The sequence below is a fragment of the Schistocerca serialis genome, chromosome 1 (assembly GCF_023864345.2).
Source record: "Schistocerca serialis cubense isolate TAMUIC-IGC-003099 chromosome 1, iqSchSeri2.2, whole genome shotgun sequence".
Taxonomy (NCBI): Eukaryota; Metazoa; Arthropoda; class Insecta; order Orthoptera; family Acrididae; genus Schistocerca; species Schistocerca serialis.
In genome coordinates, this window is record NC_064638.1 from 342,288,250 (window position 1) to 342,303,982 (window position 15,733).

At 38.7% G+C, this 15,733-nt stretch overlaps 2 protein-coding genes across 2 annotated transcripts in view; both read right to left on the reverse strand.

Annotated features, from left to right (window-relative positions):
- Positions 1–5,340, reverse strand: part of LOC126471567 (putative inactive carboxylesterase 4) — a 164,236-nt gene extending 158,896 nt beyond the window's left edge. Inside the window, exon 1 of the mRNA XM_050099829.1 lies at positions 5,296–5,340. Coding sequence (XP_049955786.1) covers positions 5,296–5,340 — 45 coding nt within the window. The remainder of the gene's footprint in view (positions 1–5,295) is intronic.
- The window catches only part of LOC126471664 (acetylcholinesterase-like), a 61,685-nt gene continuing 51,185 nt past the window's right edge, over positions 5,234–15,733 (reverse strand). Inside the window, exon 5 of the mRNA XM_050099883.1 lies at positions 5,234–5,522. Coding sequence (XP_049955840.1) covers positions 5,369–5,522 — 154 coding nt within the window. The 3' untranslated portion in view covers positions 5,234–5,368. The remainder of the gene's footprint in view (positions 5,523–15,733) is intronic.

The following is a 15,733-nucleotide window of genomic DNA, read 5'->3' on the forward strand; positions in this document are numbered from 1 at the left end:
CAAATGTCATGTTGGTTCCCACTTTAAGGTCATGATGGGCTAACTGTTCCGTCCCGGTCAGATTATAAAACCTATTACTGCTGCCACTATTACTACTACTACTACTATTAATAATAATAATAACAATATAAAACATGCATTTATCATTGTCATAGTCTGTTTTTTAATCTCTATACTGCCTTACAATTTTGCATTGATACATTTCAGTATTCAGGTTTTCTCTGTAACTTTTATTTTTCGTATAATGATCATTAAATATATGATGTAGTTAACAAAGTCAGTTACTAATAGCAATAGGTAAATCACTGTATTGTTAAAGTAATGTAAATGGATAGATAAAAAATCTGCTCACCAAGCAGTGATGGCGGAACACACACACACAAAAAGGTTGAATGTTTACGAGCTTTCAGAGTCAGTGGCTCCTTCTTCCAGCAGAAGAGTTGAAGAGAAAGGAAGAGGAGTGAAGTAAAAGGACTGGAGAGATTTAGGGGAAGGGGTACAATTCAGAAAAGTCACTCAGAACCATAGGTCAGGGGAGACTTACCAGACGAGGTGAGAAGGAAAGGCTGATTGCTTGGGACTGAACCAGTTAAAATTTAAAAACCTAAGAGCTTAAAGGTGGAAGATAGGGTAATATACAAAACAGAGATTACTACTAAAACAACATGCATGAGTTAATAAAAGTGAAAGGTAAATGCATTGGATGCATTCGAGGTGTGGTGGGAGGGGGGGGGGGGGGGGGGCAAAACATATACAGGTCAGAAAATGAAGGAAATAGAAAACTAAAATGGAATGAAGAAAGGAGTAGTTACTGTCAAGAGATGCTGAGAAGGAAGGAATTAACGCAAATTAAGGCCAGGTGGGTGGGGAGAACCAAGGGTATGTTGTAGCACAATTTCCCACCTGCAAAGTTTGAGAAACTGGTGTCTGTGGGAAGAACCCAGATGGTGTGTGAAGTGAAACAGGCACTGAGCTCATGACTATCATGTTATAGAGCATGCTCTACAACAGGATATTGTTTGTTGCTGGTATACACCCTCTGCCTATGCTCATTCATCCTGACTAATAAATAGATGGTAGTCATGCTGATGTAAATGGCCGAATAGTGTTTACATAACAGCTGGTATATGACATTTCACAGATTCCTCTCCCTTCAATAGTACATGTTTTGCCAGTTATAGACCTGGAATAGATCATGGTAGGAGGATGCATAGGGCAAGACTTGTGGTGAGGACAGTCATAGGAGTAGGAGCCACTGGCTAAGGAGATGGGTGCAGAAGGCGCATAGGGTCTGACAATGTTATTGGATAGGTTGGGATGGTGATGAAAAGCTATTCTAGGTGTGGTGGGTAAAATGTCAGACAGAACGGACCTCATATCAGGGCATGATTTTAGGAAGTCATGGCCTTGTTGAAGTAGCTGATTAACACTGTCAAGACCAGAATAATACTGGGTGACAAGTGCTGTGCTCCAAAATTTTTTTTTTTTTAAGGGATCAACAGTACCAGGATTGGATGTCAGGGAGAGTGATGGTGCATTGCTGTAAAGAGTCTACATGTGAACAAATACGTTTGTCTTGAATGCCTGGGCTGTGTGGGAGGGAACAGTTGGCATGGAAAAGATCAAATCTGTCTAACTGTAAGTACTGTTGTTTGTTAGTAGCTTTAATGTGGACAGAAGTGTTTAGCTGGCCTTCAGTGAGGATGAGAGCAACAGCAAGGAAAGTGGCATGGGATTTGGAATAGAACCATGTGCGATTTCATTGGGAGAAGGTGGAGATTTGAGGAATTTTAACAGGTCAGCTGCACCATGAGTCCATATGGCAAAGATGTCATCAATGTATCCAAACCAAACAACAGGCTGAAGGCTTATGGATCCCAGGAAAGCACACTCCAAGAAATCCATGGAAAGGTTGACATAGGAAGGAAACATCCTGGTTCCCATGGCCGTACCCCTGATCTGTTTGTATGTCTGCGCCTCAAAGGTCAAGTAATTGTTGGTAAGCAAAAAGTTGATTAAGGTGAGGAAGAAGGATGTCATAGGTTTGGAATCAGGTGAGCATCGACTGAAGGAATGTTCAGCAGCAGTCAGACCAAGTAAGTTTGGGATGTTGGTATTAGGGGGATGGCATCAAGGTGGACAAGCAAGGTGTATGTGGGTGTGGGGCGGGCAAAGATTTCAGATGATCCAGGAAATTGGTGGTATCTTTAATATAGGAGGGAAGTCTTTGCACTATGTATTGCAACTGTTGATCAATTAAGGCAGATGTACATTCAATGGTGCTTTAAAGCCAGCAACTTTTGGATGGCCAGGATGATTGGGTTTGTGGATCTTAGGCAGAAGGTAAAAGGTGGGTGGGATAAGAGGGTTTTCCTTCTCATGCTGTCCAGTATGTCCCCCCTGATGCAGGGTTTTTGGTGACTTTTCTGAACTTCACACCTTTCCCTAAACATCTTTAGTCCTTTTACTTCACCCCTCTTCCTTCCCCTTAAACTCTTCTCCTAGAAGAGGGGGCCACTGGTTCCAAAAGCTTGTAAAAGTTAAATCCATTTTTACCCTTGCTTGGTGAGTAGATTTTTAATCTATCCATTTACATTATATTATCAATAATTGATTATTTTTCATCTACATCTACATCTATATGGATACTCTGCAAATCACATTCCAGTGCCTGGCAGAGGGTTCATCGAACCACCTTCACAATTCTCTATTATTCCAATCTCGTGTAGAGCATGGAAAGAATGAACACCTACATCTTTCCGTATGAGCCCTGATTTCCCTTATTTTATTGTGGTGATCATTCCTCCCTATGTAGGTCGGTGTTAAGAAAATATTTTTGCATTCGGAGGAGAAAGTTAGTGATTGGAATTTCATGAGAAGATTCTGTTGCAACAAAAAATGACTTTCCTTTAATGATTTCCAGTCCAAATCCTGTATCATTTCAATGACACTCTCTCCAATATTTCACCATAATACAAAACATGCTGCCCTTCTTTGTTGTTATACTTAGTTGTATAATTTTTGTGGGTGATTTTAATACCCACATGAGTGAAAGTAATTAATTAATTAATTAATTAAAGCAAAAGATAAGAGTGGAAAGAATATCTAATTGTGTCAAAAATGGTAAACACTAATAAAAAATTTTCATCATTCTAGCTCAAAATGTCAAATTAATTTTAATTCCAATATTGTAGTGAAATTACTTGTATTATGGAGTTGTAATTACAGTATACAGTAAGTTTTAACAAAGCTGGACGCAGTATTTTCACTGTCAAAAGTTATAAAGGTGATCACAGCTGTAATCACATGGTTCAGTGTTCGCTCAGTCTCGGTTAGTTGTTGCAAGAGTTGCATAAAGTTCACTTCACGTGGTGGTGGGGGAATAAGTCAGTTTTAGTTGAAAGCATGGAAGATCAAAGGAGGAAACTCATTTTGAAAACAAATTCAGCTGTAAGGCATCAGAAAACAACTACAAAATTGGTAAATCAACATTAAAAACAAATGACAGAATTTCAAAATCAAATAAGGATTTAAAATGTGTAGAGTGTCATGACCACAGACCCACATAATGAACTAAAAGCTTAATTTAAGAGTAATGGCAGAAATCAAAGGAGAAATCAATGAATTAAACCTTATTGTCACATCAGGGAAGAAACATTTAAATGACAGGATGGAACTAGTGGAAAACAGGATCAAAAATGTCAAATTAAATTTGTTCAAAAAATTTGAAAAAACCTCCAAAAATTTTTGAAAAAATAGGCATGTAATTAAATTTGAGGATCATAAGCTACAATCTGAAATTGTTGATCTTAGATGTAGGCTAGAAAACAAAGTTGAATCTTCAAATATGATACTAATGACAGAATTTCTGCAATTAACATGATAGTTAATGAAGTGGGAAAGAATGTGTCTGATTTGGTAGGGTAAGCAGTCAATATGCATAAGAAACTTATAGAATTACAAGAAGATTTTCCAATTAAATGATTTTAAATAAGTTTTGGCATGTGGACAAATATTCCTAAACCAAGGTTTCTGGGGGTGAGGTATATTCCATCTGTAGATTTCATTCATCGCCCTTGTAATAATTTTGTTCTTGAAATGACTGATATGTTAAAGATTAATGTTGGAAAGAAGTTTTTGAGTGCGGAGCAGTATCATGGGGAAATCAAAATGCAAGCTAGGGTTATAGCAAGAACAATACTAATTTGGTTATGTCATTGCAAGTCCTCGATGGCATACACTGAATCAAAGTTACATATTCTGAAACTGTTTTATTGGAGGTCTCACAGTTCACTAAAACCACAACACCAATGATTTGAGTTGAAAAACATATCTTTATTTCTATTCACTTTGGTGACACCAGTTTGCATTCAGTTCTTCATAGAGGTATTATTAATTGGTTTTTGGAATGAATATGATTATGAAATATATCCTGACCAGCTCACTTTTCTTCACAGTAGTATTACTAAATCAAATTAGTTAACACCCGTAATAGGTTCTAAACAGTGTTAATTTGTCCAGAAAAGATTCCGATTTTGAAGTCAGATGAATACTGATGGTTGATTCAAAAAGTTCACTATATGTATTTATACATATATGTTTGCATGTTGGTGAGTAATCATCAACTTCTATCCTAATGAAATATTTGACTGTATAATCCGATGTAAAACAATGATAGTATAACATTTACATTTGATCATTAACATTCTACCGAGAGAGGTGGGCAGTGGATAGCACACTGGACTCGCATTCGGGAGGACGACAGCTCAATCCTGCTTCCGGCCATCCTGATTTACGTTTTCTGTGATTTCCCTAAATCACTTCAGGCAAATGCCAGGATGGTTCCTTTGAAAGGACACAGCCGACTACCTTCCCCATCCTTCCCTAATCCAATGAGACCGATGACCTCGCTGCTTGGTCTCCTCCCACAAATGAACCCAACCAACCATTAAAATTGGGTGCAGCTATGGATCTGTCAGTGGCCAAACACACTCTACAAAACAGGAACTAATCATCTTATCATCCCAATGGTATAAATTTTGTAACATATATGGTGCTTCTTTTGAATGAAACCATTCCATTATCCCATTGTTCCAGATGTGTGATTTTCATTTGATTACCCCTCACACATTAGTTACAGGTTTTTTCAAGCTAGTTCTACATTGTTTTTATTAAAGTGTTTTCAAAACCAGTTTTAAACAATTAACAACAGTGACAAAGTACAGTGGAAGAATAAATCTTGGTAGAGAACTTTATTAATTATTAAACTACTATGACTGAAAATGACAGACTAACTTTTACAATTTGTAAAATACGTATTTGATACAATGATGGTTGCATTTTATTAAAGTCTGTGTACTGTCCAGCGTCATGGCAGGAGATTATGCCAGAAATTAAATTCATCATACTTCAAGTTGCTTTCAATAGATAAATTGACATCAAAATGCAGGTAAGCTTTTCCATCGGTGGTGTATGGAGTCCAATATTGAGTAATCACTGAGTCCACAGTTGGTGTGGGATTTCTGAAACATAACATGAATGGGTTTTGTCTAGAAAGTTCTGAACAGTTAATTAATACAAAGAAATGGTAACTGCAAACCAAATGTATCATAGTGAGCAAGTGCCATTAGCAGCAGATTAGAGAAGATGAGCCTATTCATAACACATATACATCTATTACCTTCAACAGATAAAAGGGTTGAGGGGGATGCAGGATGGGATAGAGGAAGAAAAGTAAGAGAAGTAAATAAATCATAACATATAGCACTAGGAATTATCAATATTTTTAAATTTTTAATAGAATTCATATTCACTATCTCATAATTTATTATGTAAAAGAGCAAAGGGCAACAAAATACTTATAGCTACTTTAATGCATGCATGTGCACACACACACATACACACACACACACACACACACACACACATGAGTGTTAGTTAAAATATGGTGCTCCTATTCATCGTTATGTTTAAGCCACACACATGCTGCCACCATTAACATGTTTCAGTTGGAAACTTGTTTCCTGTGGCATTTCATAACATGTTTACAATTTGTTCTTGGTCTTTGACTTTCTCCACACTGGCAAATATTTCTCTCAGTGTAATCACATTGTCTGTAATGCTATTTGTCATATAGTTTTTCTATCTTCTGCTACATTATCTTTAGCGGCAAGGAAGTTGTAATGATATGTGGTGCTGCACTATTAGTACTTGAAAAAGGTTCATGCAAACAAAATGAAAGGCCTTGTTGTCATTGGTATATGAAAACATACTACAGAACTGTTGGTAATAACTTGTTAATGGAACTGAATATAGAAGACAGCTCTGATTTTCATAACTTCATTCAAATGTCTTTTACCAATTTTAAATTTCTGGCAAAAAGAGATAAATTTCAGGAAAGCACCTACGGTCATCGAAAGGTTTGATCTAAGTCCTGATCTTTTGACAATGGGATATTTACTTCAGAGCTTTGCATACTTAGATCACATTTTGAAGCAACTTATATTTCAAACAGTACCTAAAATCTATGGAGTGTTGGAAGAAGCCCTGAAGGTTTATGTAATGGTAAATAAATGAAAAACATCATTAAATATACATATTATTAAACTTTTATTCAGTTGGTACGATTCTGCATAAATAAACAAAAATTACTTCATCAAGAATATAATCCGTTTCCAGTTTCTTTTGAAAGTGACAGGGGAATTATATCCTTTTGTACACAGCATCTAGTTCCCTTTACTTCATGACCATCATCACAAAACTGTGAAAGCAAATAGATGAACCATGTTACATTACACAACAATGTCGCACACTGTTTGATGTTATACTGTTCACCCCTTTCCTTTTTTCTCATCAATACTGGGTGAGACACAACTTTATTTTCTCTTACACACAGCTAGAGCTAGTATAAAATGTACAGCAGTTCTCTGCAGAGTGTCTCTTTTGTGCAGTTCTTGTACTGCTTGATCTGCACGTTCCATAAACAATCCTCAGCCTGATACAACGATAACACAATAACAACTAAACAGTCTGCTGCCTTTTCTACTCCACTTTTTTTTCAGAAAAGACTCAATAGAACAAGTGAAAATACAACACAGAGCAACTCTGTACACCAAATACAATGTGATACATAAACATGTGCTAGCATCATGCAGAGGTGACATGGTGTAGCTGGCCTGAAACATTGTTTCCTTTGATTTATGTCAACATTGCTATGGACAGTTGTTTCTGTGTTTCAAAGCATATTTCTAAACATATTTTCAAACAGTATCCACAAGTGGGCAGTGGAAATATGTTTTGAAAACATCTTTTGAGATCAATGTGTATGCATCTTTACAGCCCATCATGACTACCTCCCTTCCATTAACATGTAGTGAATTTTATACTACAAATATTTTCATCTTACCTGTCTTATATTAATCCAAATGTAAAAGTAAAGTTTCTCACTGGAGCTTATTAACTTTAAGAAAACCGTTATATAACAACACACTTGTTACATTTCAAACAATATTGCAATGCGAGTCTCCATTGCTCTTCACCTTCATCCATACATTTGGGCCAACATTGGCCAAAATTTATGGTGCAATGCCCAAACATTCAAGACACCTTTCATTTTAATTCTCATAGATCCAATGTAAACATGTATGATAGATAGGTTGCAGATGGTGCTTTTGCAGTTTTGAGCAAGAATTACAATATTTTATCATTAAAAAAACAAAAAGGGGAAAACACGTTGATGGTCCATAACACTCCACATATTTCAAAATCAATAAATTTTAAATAAACTATAAGATCACAGGCAAATCAAGTACTATGATACACGACAACTTCAATGGGCATGGACCAATCCATTCTGACTTTTTGCTGGGTGTGTTACTTGTGATTTTTGTGATTCCTCATAACAAGATTCCACAAATGTATTTCTGGTTGGCAAAGAACCAAAAATTCAAGAACTTGCATATTACTCCAAAATTTCTGAGACATTGTGATTTCAAGAATCCAGTGAACCAAAGCAACGTTGTTGACAATGTGGGGTCACTATACTGATATTTGCCCCAACACCCCTTGATGTCTGGTCAAAAGAACAAGAAGCAATGAAGTCATACCAAGATTGGGGCTAAAGTTGGTACAATGCTATTTCATTGACCTGCACATTGAAAAAGCATTGTTGGTGACAACTTGTGCACCTAGCATTACAACTCAATAATTTATTTGGGATAATATTTCTATATGTAATAGTGATGGATAGTGGCTACTCACCATATAGTGGAGAAGCTGAGTCGCAGATAGGCACAACAAAAGGACTGTCACACAATAACCTTTCAGCCAATAAGGCCTGTGTCAAAAATAGGCAACACACACACACACACACACACACACACACACACACACACACACACACACACACACGACCACAGTCTCTGGCAGCTGAAGCCAGACTTGCAATATTGTTACATTGCATCATGGATTTTCCAATGGTAGATTCGTGTAAATTGCATACTTTGAGATATTAATAATTTTAAAATTTGTGATTTATGAAGCTCAATAAAATTAAATTACATTGGTAAGTTGAAAACACAGAATTCTCTGAGCTTTTGTGAAATTCCCAAAATTCCTTGAGTCACCTCTAATATTTCCAGGTACAATGTAGTCCCCTGAGAATTACAGGTTTTCCAGAAGGATGTGTAAGGTATAGAAGGTGTAAGGTATAGAAGGTATTAATTAGTTAAGTAATCATCATTTCCATTTTGAGATAGTACTTATGTTCTTTGTTTATGCTTGATGATGTGATATGTATTTAAGGACCTCCACATATGGTGCACTGACAACTGTCCAAGGGGCTGTCATACCCTTGGGTTCAGATATTCACTGATGTAGTCTATGGGCTATGATCCTAGTGTACAGGAGACACAAATGAAATTTTTCAGGTAGGCTGATTTGGCTCTCACTAATTATTTGAGATTTGGGTATGAGAGTGTCTCTTTATAAGTTGTATGCATATGATACAAACCTTTATGTTGAAATTATTTGATTGGATAGATTAAAAATCTATCAGTGGTTATAAACTAGCTGCACATATGAGTAGAGAGAATAAGGTGAGAGGAGGAGTTGCCATATATGTCAAAAGTTATCACTGTGTGGAAAGCTTAGATACAAAAGAGTTTCGTCTAGAGCAACATATAGAAGCATGTGCCTGTCAACTTAAACTGAAGGAGGGCTCTTTTATACACTCCTGGAAATTGAAATAAGAACACCGTGAATTCATTGTCCCAGGAAGGGGAAACTTTATTGACACATTCCTGGGGTCAGATACATCACATGATCACACTGACAGAACCACAGGCACATAGACACAGGCAACAGAGCATGCACAATGTCGGCACTAGTACAGTGTATATCCACCTTTCGCAGCAATGCAGGCTGCTATTCTCCCATGGAGACAATCGTAGAGATGCTGGATGTAGTCCTGTGGAACGGCTTGCCATGCCATTTCCACCTGGCGCCTCAGTTGGACCAGCGTTCGTGCTGGACGTGCAGACCGCGTGAGACGACGCTTCATCCAGTCCCAAACATGCTCAATGAGGGACAGATCCAGAGATCTTGCTGGCCAGGGTAGTTGACTTACACCATCTAGAGCACGTTGGGTGGCACGGGATACATGCGGACGTGCATTGTCCTGTTGGAACAGCAAGTTCCCTTGCCGGTCTAGGAATGGTAGAACAATGGGTTCGATGACGGTTTGTATGTACTGTGCACTATTCAGTGTCCCCTCGACGATCACCAGTGGTGTACGGCCAGTGTAGGAGATCGCTCCCCACACCATGATGCCGGGTGTTGTCCCTTTGTGCCTCGGTCGTATGCAGTCCTGATTGTGGCGCTCACCTGCACGGCGCCAAACACGCATACGACCATCATTGGCACCAAGGCAGAAGCAACTCTCATCGCTGAAGACGACACATCTCCATTCGTCCCTCCATTCACGCCTGTCGCGACACCACTGGAGGCGGGCTGCACAATGTTGGGGCGTGAGCGGAAGACGGCCTAACGGTGTGCGGGACCATAGCCCAGCTTCATGGAGACTGTTGCGAATGGTCCTCGCCGATACCCCAGGAGCAACAGTGTCCCTAATTTGCTGGGAAGTGGCAGTGCGGTCCCCTACGGCACTGCGTAGGATCCTACGGTCTTGGCGTGCATCCGTGCGTCGCTGCGGTCCGGTCCCAGGTCGACGGGCACGTGCACCTTCCGCCGACCACTGGCGACAACATCGATGTACTGTGGAGACCTCACGCCCCACGTGTTGAGTAATCCGGCGGTACGTCCACCCGGCCTCCCGCATGCCCACTATATGCCCTCGCTCAAAGTCCGTCAACTGCACATACGGTTCACGTCCACGCTGTCGCGGCATGCTACCAGTGTTAAAGACTGCGATGGAGCTCCGTATGACACGGCAAACTGGCTGACACAGACGGCGGCGGTGCACAAATGCTGCGCAGCTAGCGCCATTCGACGGCCAACACCGCGGTTCCTGGTGTGTCCGCTGTGCCGTGCGTGTGATCATTGCTTGTACAGCCCTCTCGCAGTGTCCGGAGCAAGTATGGTGGGTCTGACACACTGGTGTCAATGTGTTCTTTTTTCCATTTCCAGGAGTGTAATTGTAACAGTATATAGGTCCCCTTCAGGAAACTTTCATTTATTCCTGGAAAACTTGGATGCCTTGTTGTGCTATCTGTCAGATGGGGGAAAGCAAATTATTATTTGTGGGGACTTCAATGTTGATTCACTGAAAGAGTGTAATAGGAAGAATACCTGGAAGATTTGCTCGGTTCTTTCAATTTGACATCTGTCATTAATTTTCCTCCTCAGGTAGTAAAGGACAGCAGCACATCGATAGATAACACTTTTATAGACCAAGATAGGTTTACAAACATAAATTCTTGTCCTGTTGAGAATGGCCTTTCTGATCATGATGCTCAGCTAGTTACAGTATATGACATAGTTCCATTCAGTAATTCAAAACTACCCTCCAAAGTTGTGCTTTCAATTAATGACCCAACAATTAGAAATTTCACAGAAAATCTTCAGCAGTTAGACTGGGATGAGGTGTACAAGGAACCTGATGTTATTTTAAAATATAACTTATTTCATGATACACTTGTAAGAGAATTTGAAAACTGTTTCCCCAAGAAAGTAGTTAAATCTAATTATAAGAAACCATGCAAAAAACCTTGGCTTACTAAAGGAATAAAAATATCTTGTAACCACAAAAGGGAACTGTATCTAACAACAAGAAGGGTAATGACCCAGAAACAGCCAAATATTATAAAAACTACTGTGCTTCGTTAAGAAAGGTTATTAAAAATTGCAGAAGCATGTGCATCATGTCTGAGATTAACACCTCTGATAACAAAATCAAAACAATTTGAAATATTATTACAAGTGAGACAGGGCAACCAAGAGTATAGGATGATGGCATCACCATCAAAGCGAGTGGAAACTTGATAAACAACAGGCCGGAAGCCAAAAACATTTTGAATAATCTGTGTGCCTGACCGAGACTTGAACTTGGGACCTTTGCCTTTCGCGGGCAAATGCTCTACCATCTGAGCTACTGAAGCACGACTCATGTCCTGAGTTTGAGTGTCGGTCGGGCACACAGTTTTAATCTGCCAAGAAGTTTCATATCAGCGCACACTCCGCTGTAGAGTGAAAATCTCATTCTGGATTTTGAGTAATCATTTCTTAAATGTTGTAGAGAAAATAGGATCTAAATGTTCATTAGAAGAAGCAAGGCAGTTAATGGAAGAGGCCTTACCTACACCATTTGATACAATTGAAATTCCACCCACCTCTCCTTCCGAAATTACGAAGATAATAATCTCTCTCAAGAATAAAAGCACACATGGAATTGATGGCATTTACAGCAGGATAATAAAAGCTTGTTCCCAAGAAATAAGTGGGTTTCTTAGCCACATATGTAATAGCTCTCTGAAGCAGGGTATTTTCCGAGATAGACTGAAGTATGCCATTATTAAACCACTGCACAAAAAAGGGGTTACGTCTGATGTCAACAACTACTGCCCAATCTCTCTTCTGACTGCCTTATCCAAAATTCTTGAAAAAGTAATGAATTGTAGAGTAGCTTCACACCTTTGTAAAAATTAGGTTTTAACAAAATGGCAGTTTGGTTTCCAGAAGGGTTTTTCAACGGAAAATGCAATATATACTTTCACTAATGAAATGTTAAATGCTTTGAGTAACCGGAAGTCACCCGTTGGGATTTTTTGTGATCTATCAAAGGCTTTTGATTGTGTAAATCATGGAATACTTCTAGATAAACTCAAGTACTGTGGTATGAATGGGACAATGCTCGAATGGTTTAAATCATACCTAACTGGAAGAGTGCAGAAAATTGAAATAAGCAGTTCACGTAATATGCAAAAAACTGGTGATTTCTCAAACTGGGGAACAATCAAGGATGGGGTCCCACAAGGTTCAGTCTTGGGTCCTCTGCTGTTCTTAATATATATTAATGACTTGCCATTCTATATTCATGAAGATGCAAAGCTGGTACTTTTTGCCAATGACACAAGTATAGCTATCACACCCAACAGACAAGAATTAACTGGTGAAATTGTAAATGATGTTTTTCAGAAAATCATTAAGTGGTTCTCTGCAAATGGGCTCTCATTAAACTTTGACAAAACAAAGTATATACAGTTCCATACAGTAAATGGAATAACCCCATTAATAAATATAGACTTCGATCAGAAATTGGTAGCTATGGTAGAATATTCAAAATTTCTAGGTGTATGCATTGATGAGGGGTTGAACTGGAAAAAACACGCTGAGGATCTGCTCAAATGTTTGAGTTCAGCTACTTATGCTATTAGGGTCATTGCAAATTTTGGCAATATACATCTGAGTAACTTATCTTACCATGCCTATTTTCATTCTCTGCTTTCGTATGGCATCATATTCTGGGGCAACTCATCATTGAGTAAAAGAGTGTTCATTGCACAAAAGTGTGCAATCAGATTAATTGCTGGAGCTCATCCAAGATCATCCTGCAGACACTTATTTAAAGAGCTAGGGATCCTCACTGTAGCCTCACAATATATGTATTCACTTATGAAATTTGTTATTAACAATCCAATCGAATTCAAAAGTAATAGCAGTGTACATGGCTACAACACTAGGAGAAAGGATGATCTTCACTACTCAAGATTAAACTTTGGCTCAGAAGAGGGTAAATTATGCTGCCACAAAAGTCTTTGGTCACTTACCTAATAGCATCAAAAGTCTGACAGATAGCCATATAGCATTTAAAAGGAAATTAAAAGAATTTCTTAATGGCAACTCCTTCTACTCATTAGATGAATTTTTGGATATAGTAAGTGGGTAATTTCCTCAACCCCCCCCCCCCACCACCCCAAAAAAAAAAGGTTATTAAGTGTCATGTAATATTTTGTGTAATGTAATATCTTGTATAGACACCTTTTATTAACCTGACACGTTCCACATCATTACAAAGTGTCTTATTCGTGATCTATGGAACAAGTACTAATCTAATCTAATCTAGTCACCAAGCAGCAGCAGAACACACACATAAAAGACTGTTGTGACTGGCAAGCTTTTGGAGCCAGTGGGTCCTTCTTCAGGCATAAGGGTTGAAGGGGAAGGAAGAAGTGTGAAGGAAAAGAACTGGAGAGGTCTAGGAAAAGAGGTAGATATGGGAAAAGTCTCCCAGAATCACAGCTCAGGGGAGACTTACTGTATACTACTGTATAGGATGAGATGTAAAGACTGATTGTTGGGGACTGCATCAAAGCATCAAATGAGATTTGAAAACCTGATAGTTTAAAGGTGGAAGACAGGTAAGATGCAAGATTGAGATTACTACTAAAACATCATGCATGAGTTAATACGAGTGAGAGCATTTTGGCTGTACTTGTGGGTAAGAGACTCAGTTTCTTTATCTCAAATGTTACCTTCCTTCCATTTGTTATTTGATGCTGCTGCGGTGTTGAGGTGTCTGTGACCGATGTCTCTTGCTTTTTGCTGCCTGTCTTCCAGGAGCCCAGTGCTCTGTGGTGTCAGTATGGGCCAGAATCAGGTCTTCAATGAAGAAGGTTGTGTCTGCCAAAATGTAGGTTAGTCCATTTTGCATGTATTTTAAAATGTTTGATGTTCTTCTCAGGTAGGCTGAGTATGTAAAGTGTCTCCATGTAAGTTGCATGTCATATGATGCAAAGGGCCAAACCTTTATGGTGAACAGTCTCAGGACAGATTAAGCTTATCTATTCTGGATATTTTAGAACCTTTGGCTGTTAATTGATTGTAAATACATAAAACTGCAACCAGACACTTTTTGAATGATTATTTATTATTCTATGAATCAGTTTTCAGACCTTTTCAGGTTCATCTTCAGATGGTTTTCTGGAAGTTACATCACTATTTCTAGCTAATGATGGGTGCTGGCTCTGTGACAAGAAGATGGAACATGCTTTAATGTATCACCATGATTATTGTTTGCCTGTCAATATGAATGCCAAATTTACTAAATTAAAGTGTGTTCCATCTTCTTGTCACAAAGCCAGCACCCAGCATTAAGCTAGAAATAGTGATGTAACTTCCAGAAAATCATCTGAAGATGAAACTGAAAAGGTCTGAAAACACGTTCATGGAATAATAAATAACTATTCAGAAAAGTGACTCATTGCAGTTTTTTGTATTTACAGTTGCAGTACAGTTCTTATGGACAGTAGACTATGTTTCTCTATCTCAAAGGTTGACTTCCTTCCATTGGTTGTCTGTTGTTGATAGGGTGTCGAGGATTCCACAATATATGTATCTTGGTTTTGTCTACCAGTCTTCCAGAAGTCCTGTGCATTGTCTTGTTGATATCAGGCTGTTGGCTGTCATCCAATTTTGAATGAAGTAGCTTGCAACAACCAAGATGTAGGTTATTCCGGTTTGCATAAATTTTAAGATAGTGGTCTATGGGTAGTGTCTTTGAATAGTAATCAAAATGTCCTTCGTCCTTGCTTCAAACCCTGCCACCACTTAAATTTTGCTTAAAAGTAATCAGAATTGGTGGTTGAAGATTTCCAGCATACAAAGTTACCCTCATTCTGCCAACAATATCGCCAAAGAGAGTGGAAGAATCACCAATGATCAATGGCATGAGGCTGCAGAAGGCAGTGGAAACCACTACATTAAAGACATAAAATGTGTATCCACAGGACTTGTGGCCAGTAATTGGAAAAGCGTCATGATGATCCCTCCGTTGGCAAAAGGAATAGTCCCCCATTCAGATCCCCAGGTGGGGACCGCCAAGGGGGAGGTGACCACGACAAAAAGATTGAATAGCCAGTGAAAGAGTAACATTGTATGAATTGGGGCACGGGATGTCAGAAGTTTGAACGTAGTAGAGAAGCTATAAAATCTGGAAACAGAAATACAAAGGCTCAATCTAGATACAGCAGGTGCTAGTGAAGTGAAATGAAAAGAAAACAAAGATTTCTGTCAGGTGAGTATAGGACAATATCAACACCAGCAGAAAATGATATAATGGGAGTTAGGATTCATTATGGATAGGAGGGAGGACAGAGAGTGTGTTGCCATGAACAGTTTAGTGATAGACTTGTTCTCATTGGGACTGACAAGAAACCAATACTGACAATGACAGTTCAGGTATACACAGTGATGTATGCTGAAAATGAAGAGATAGAGA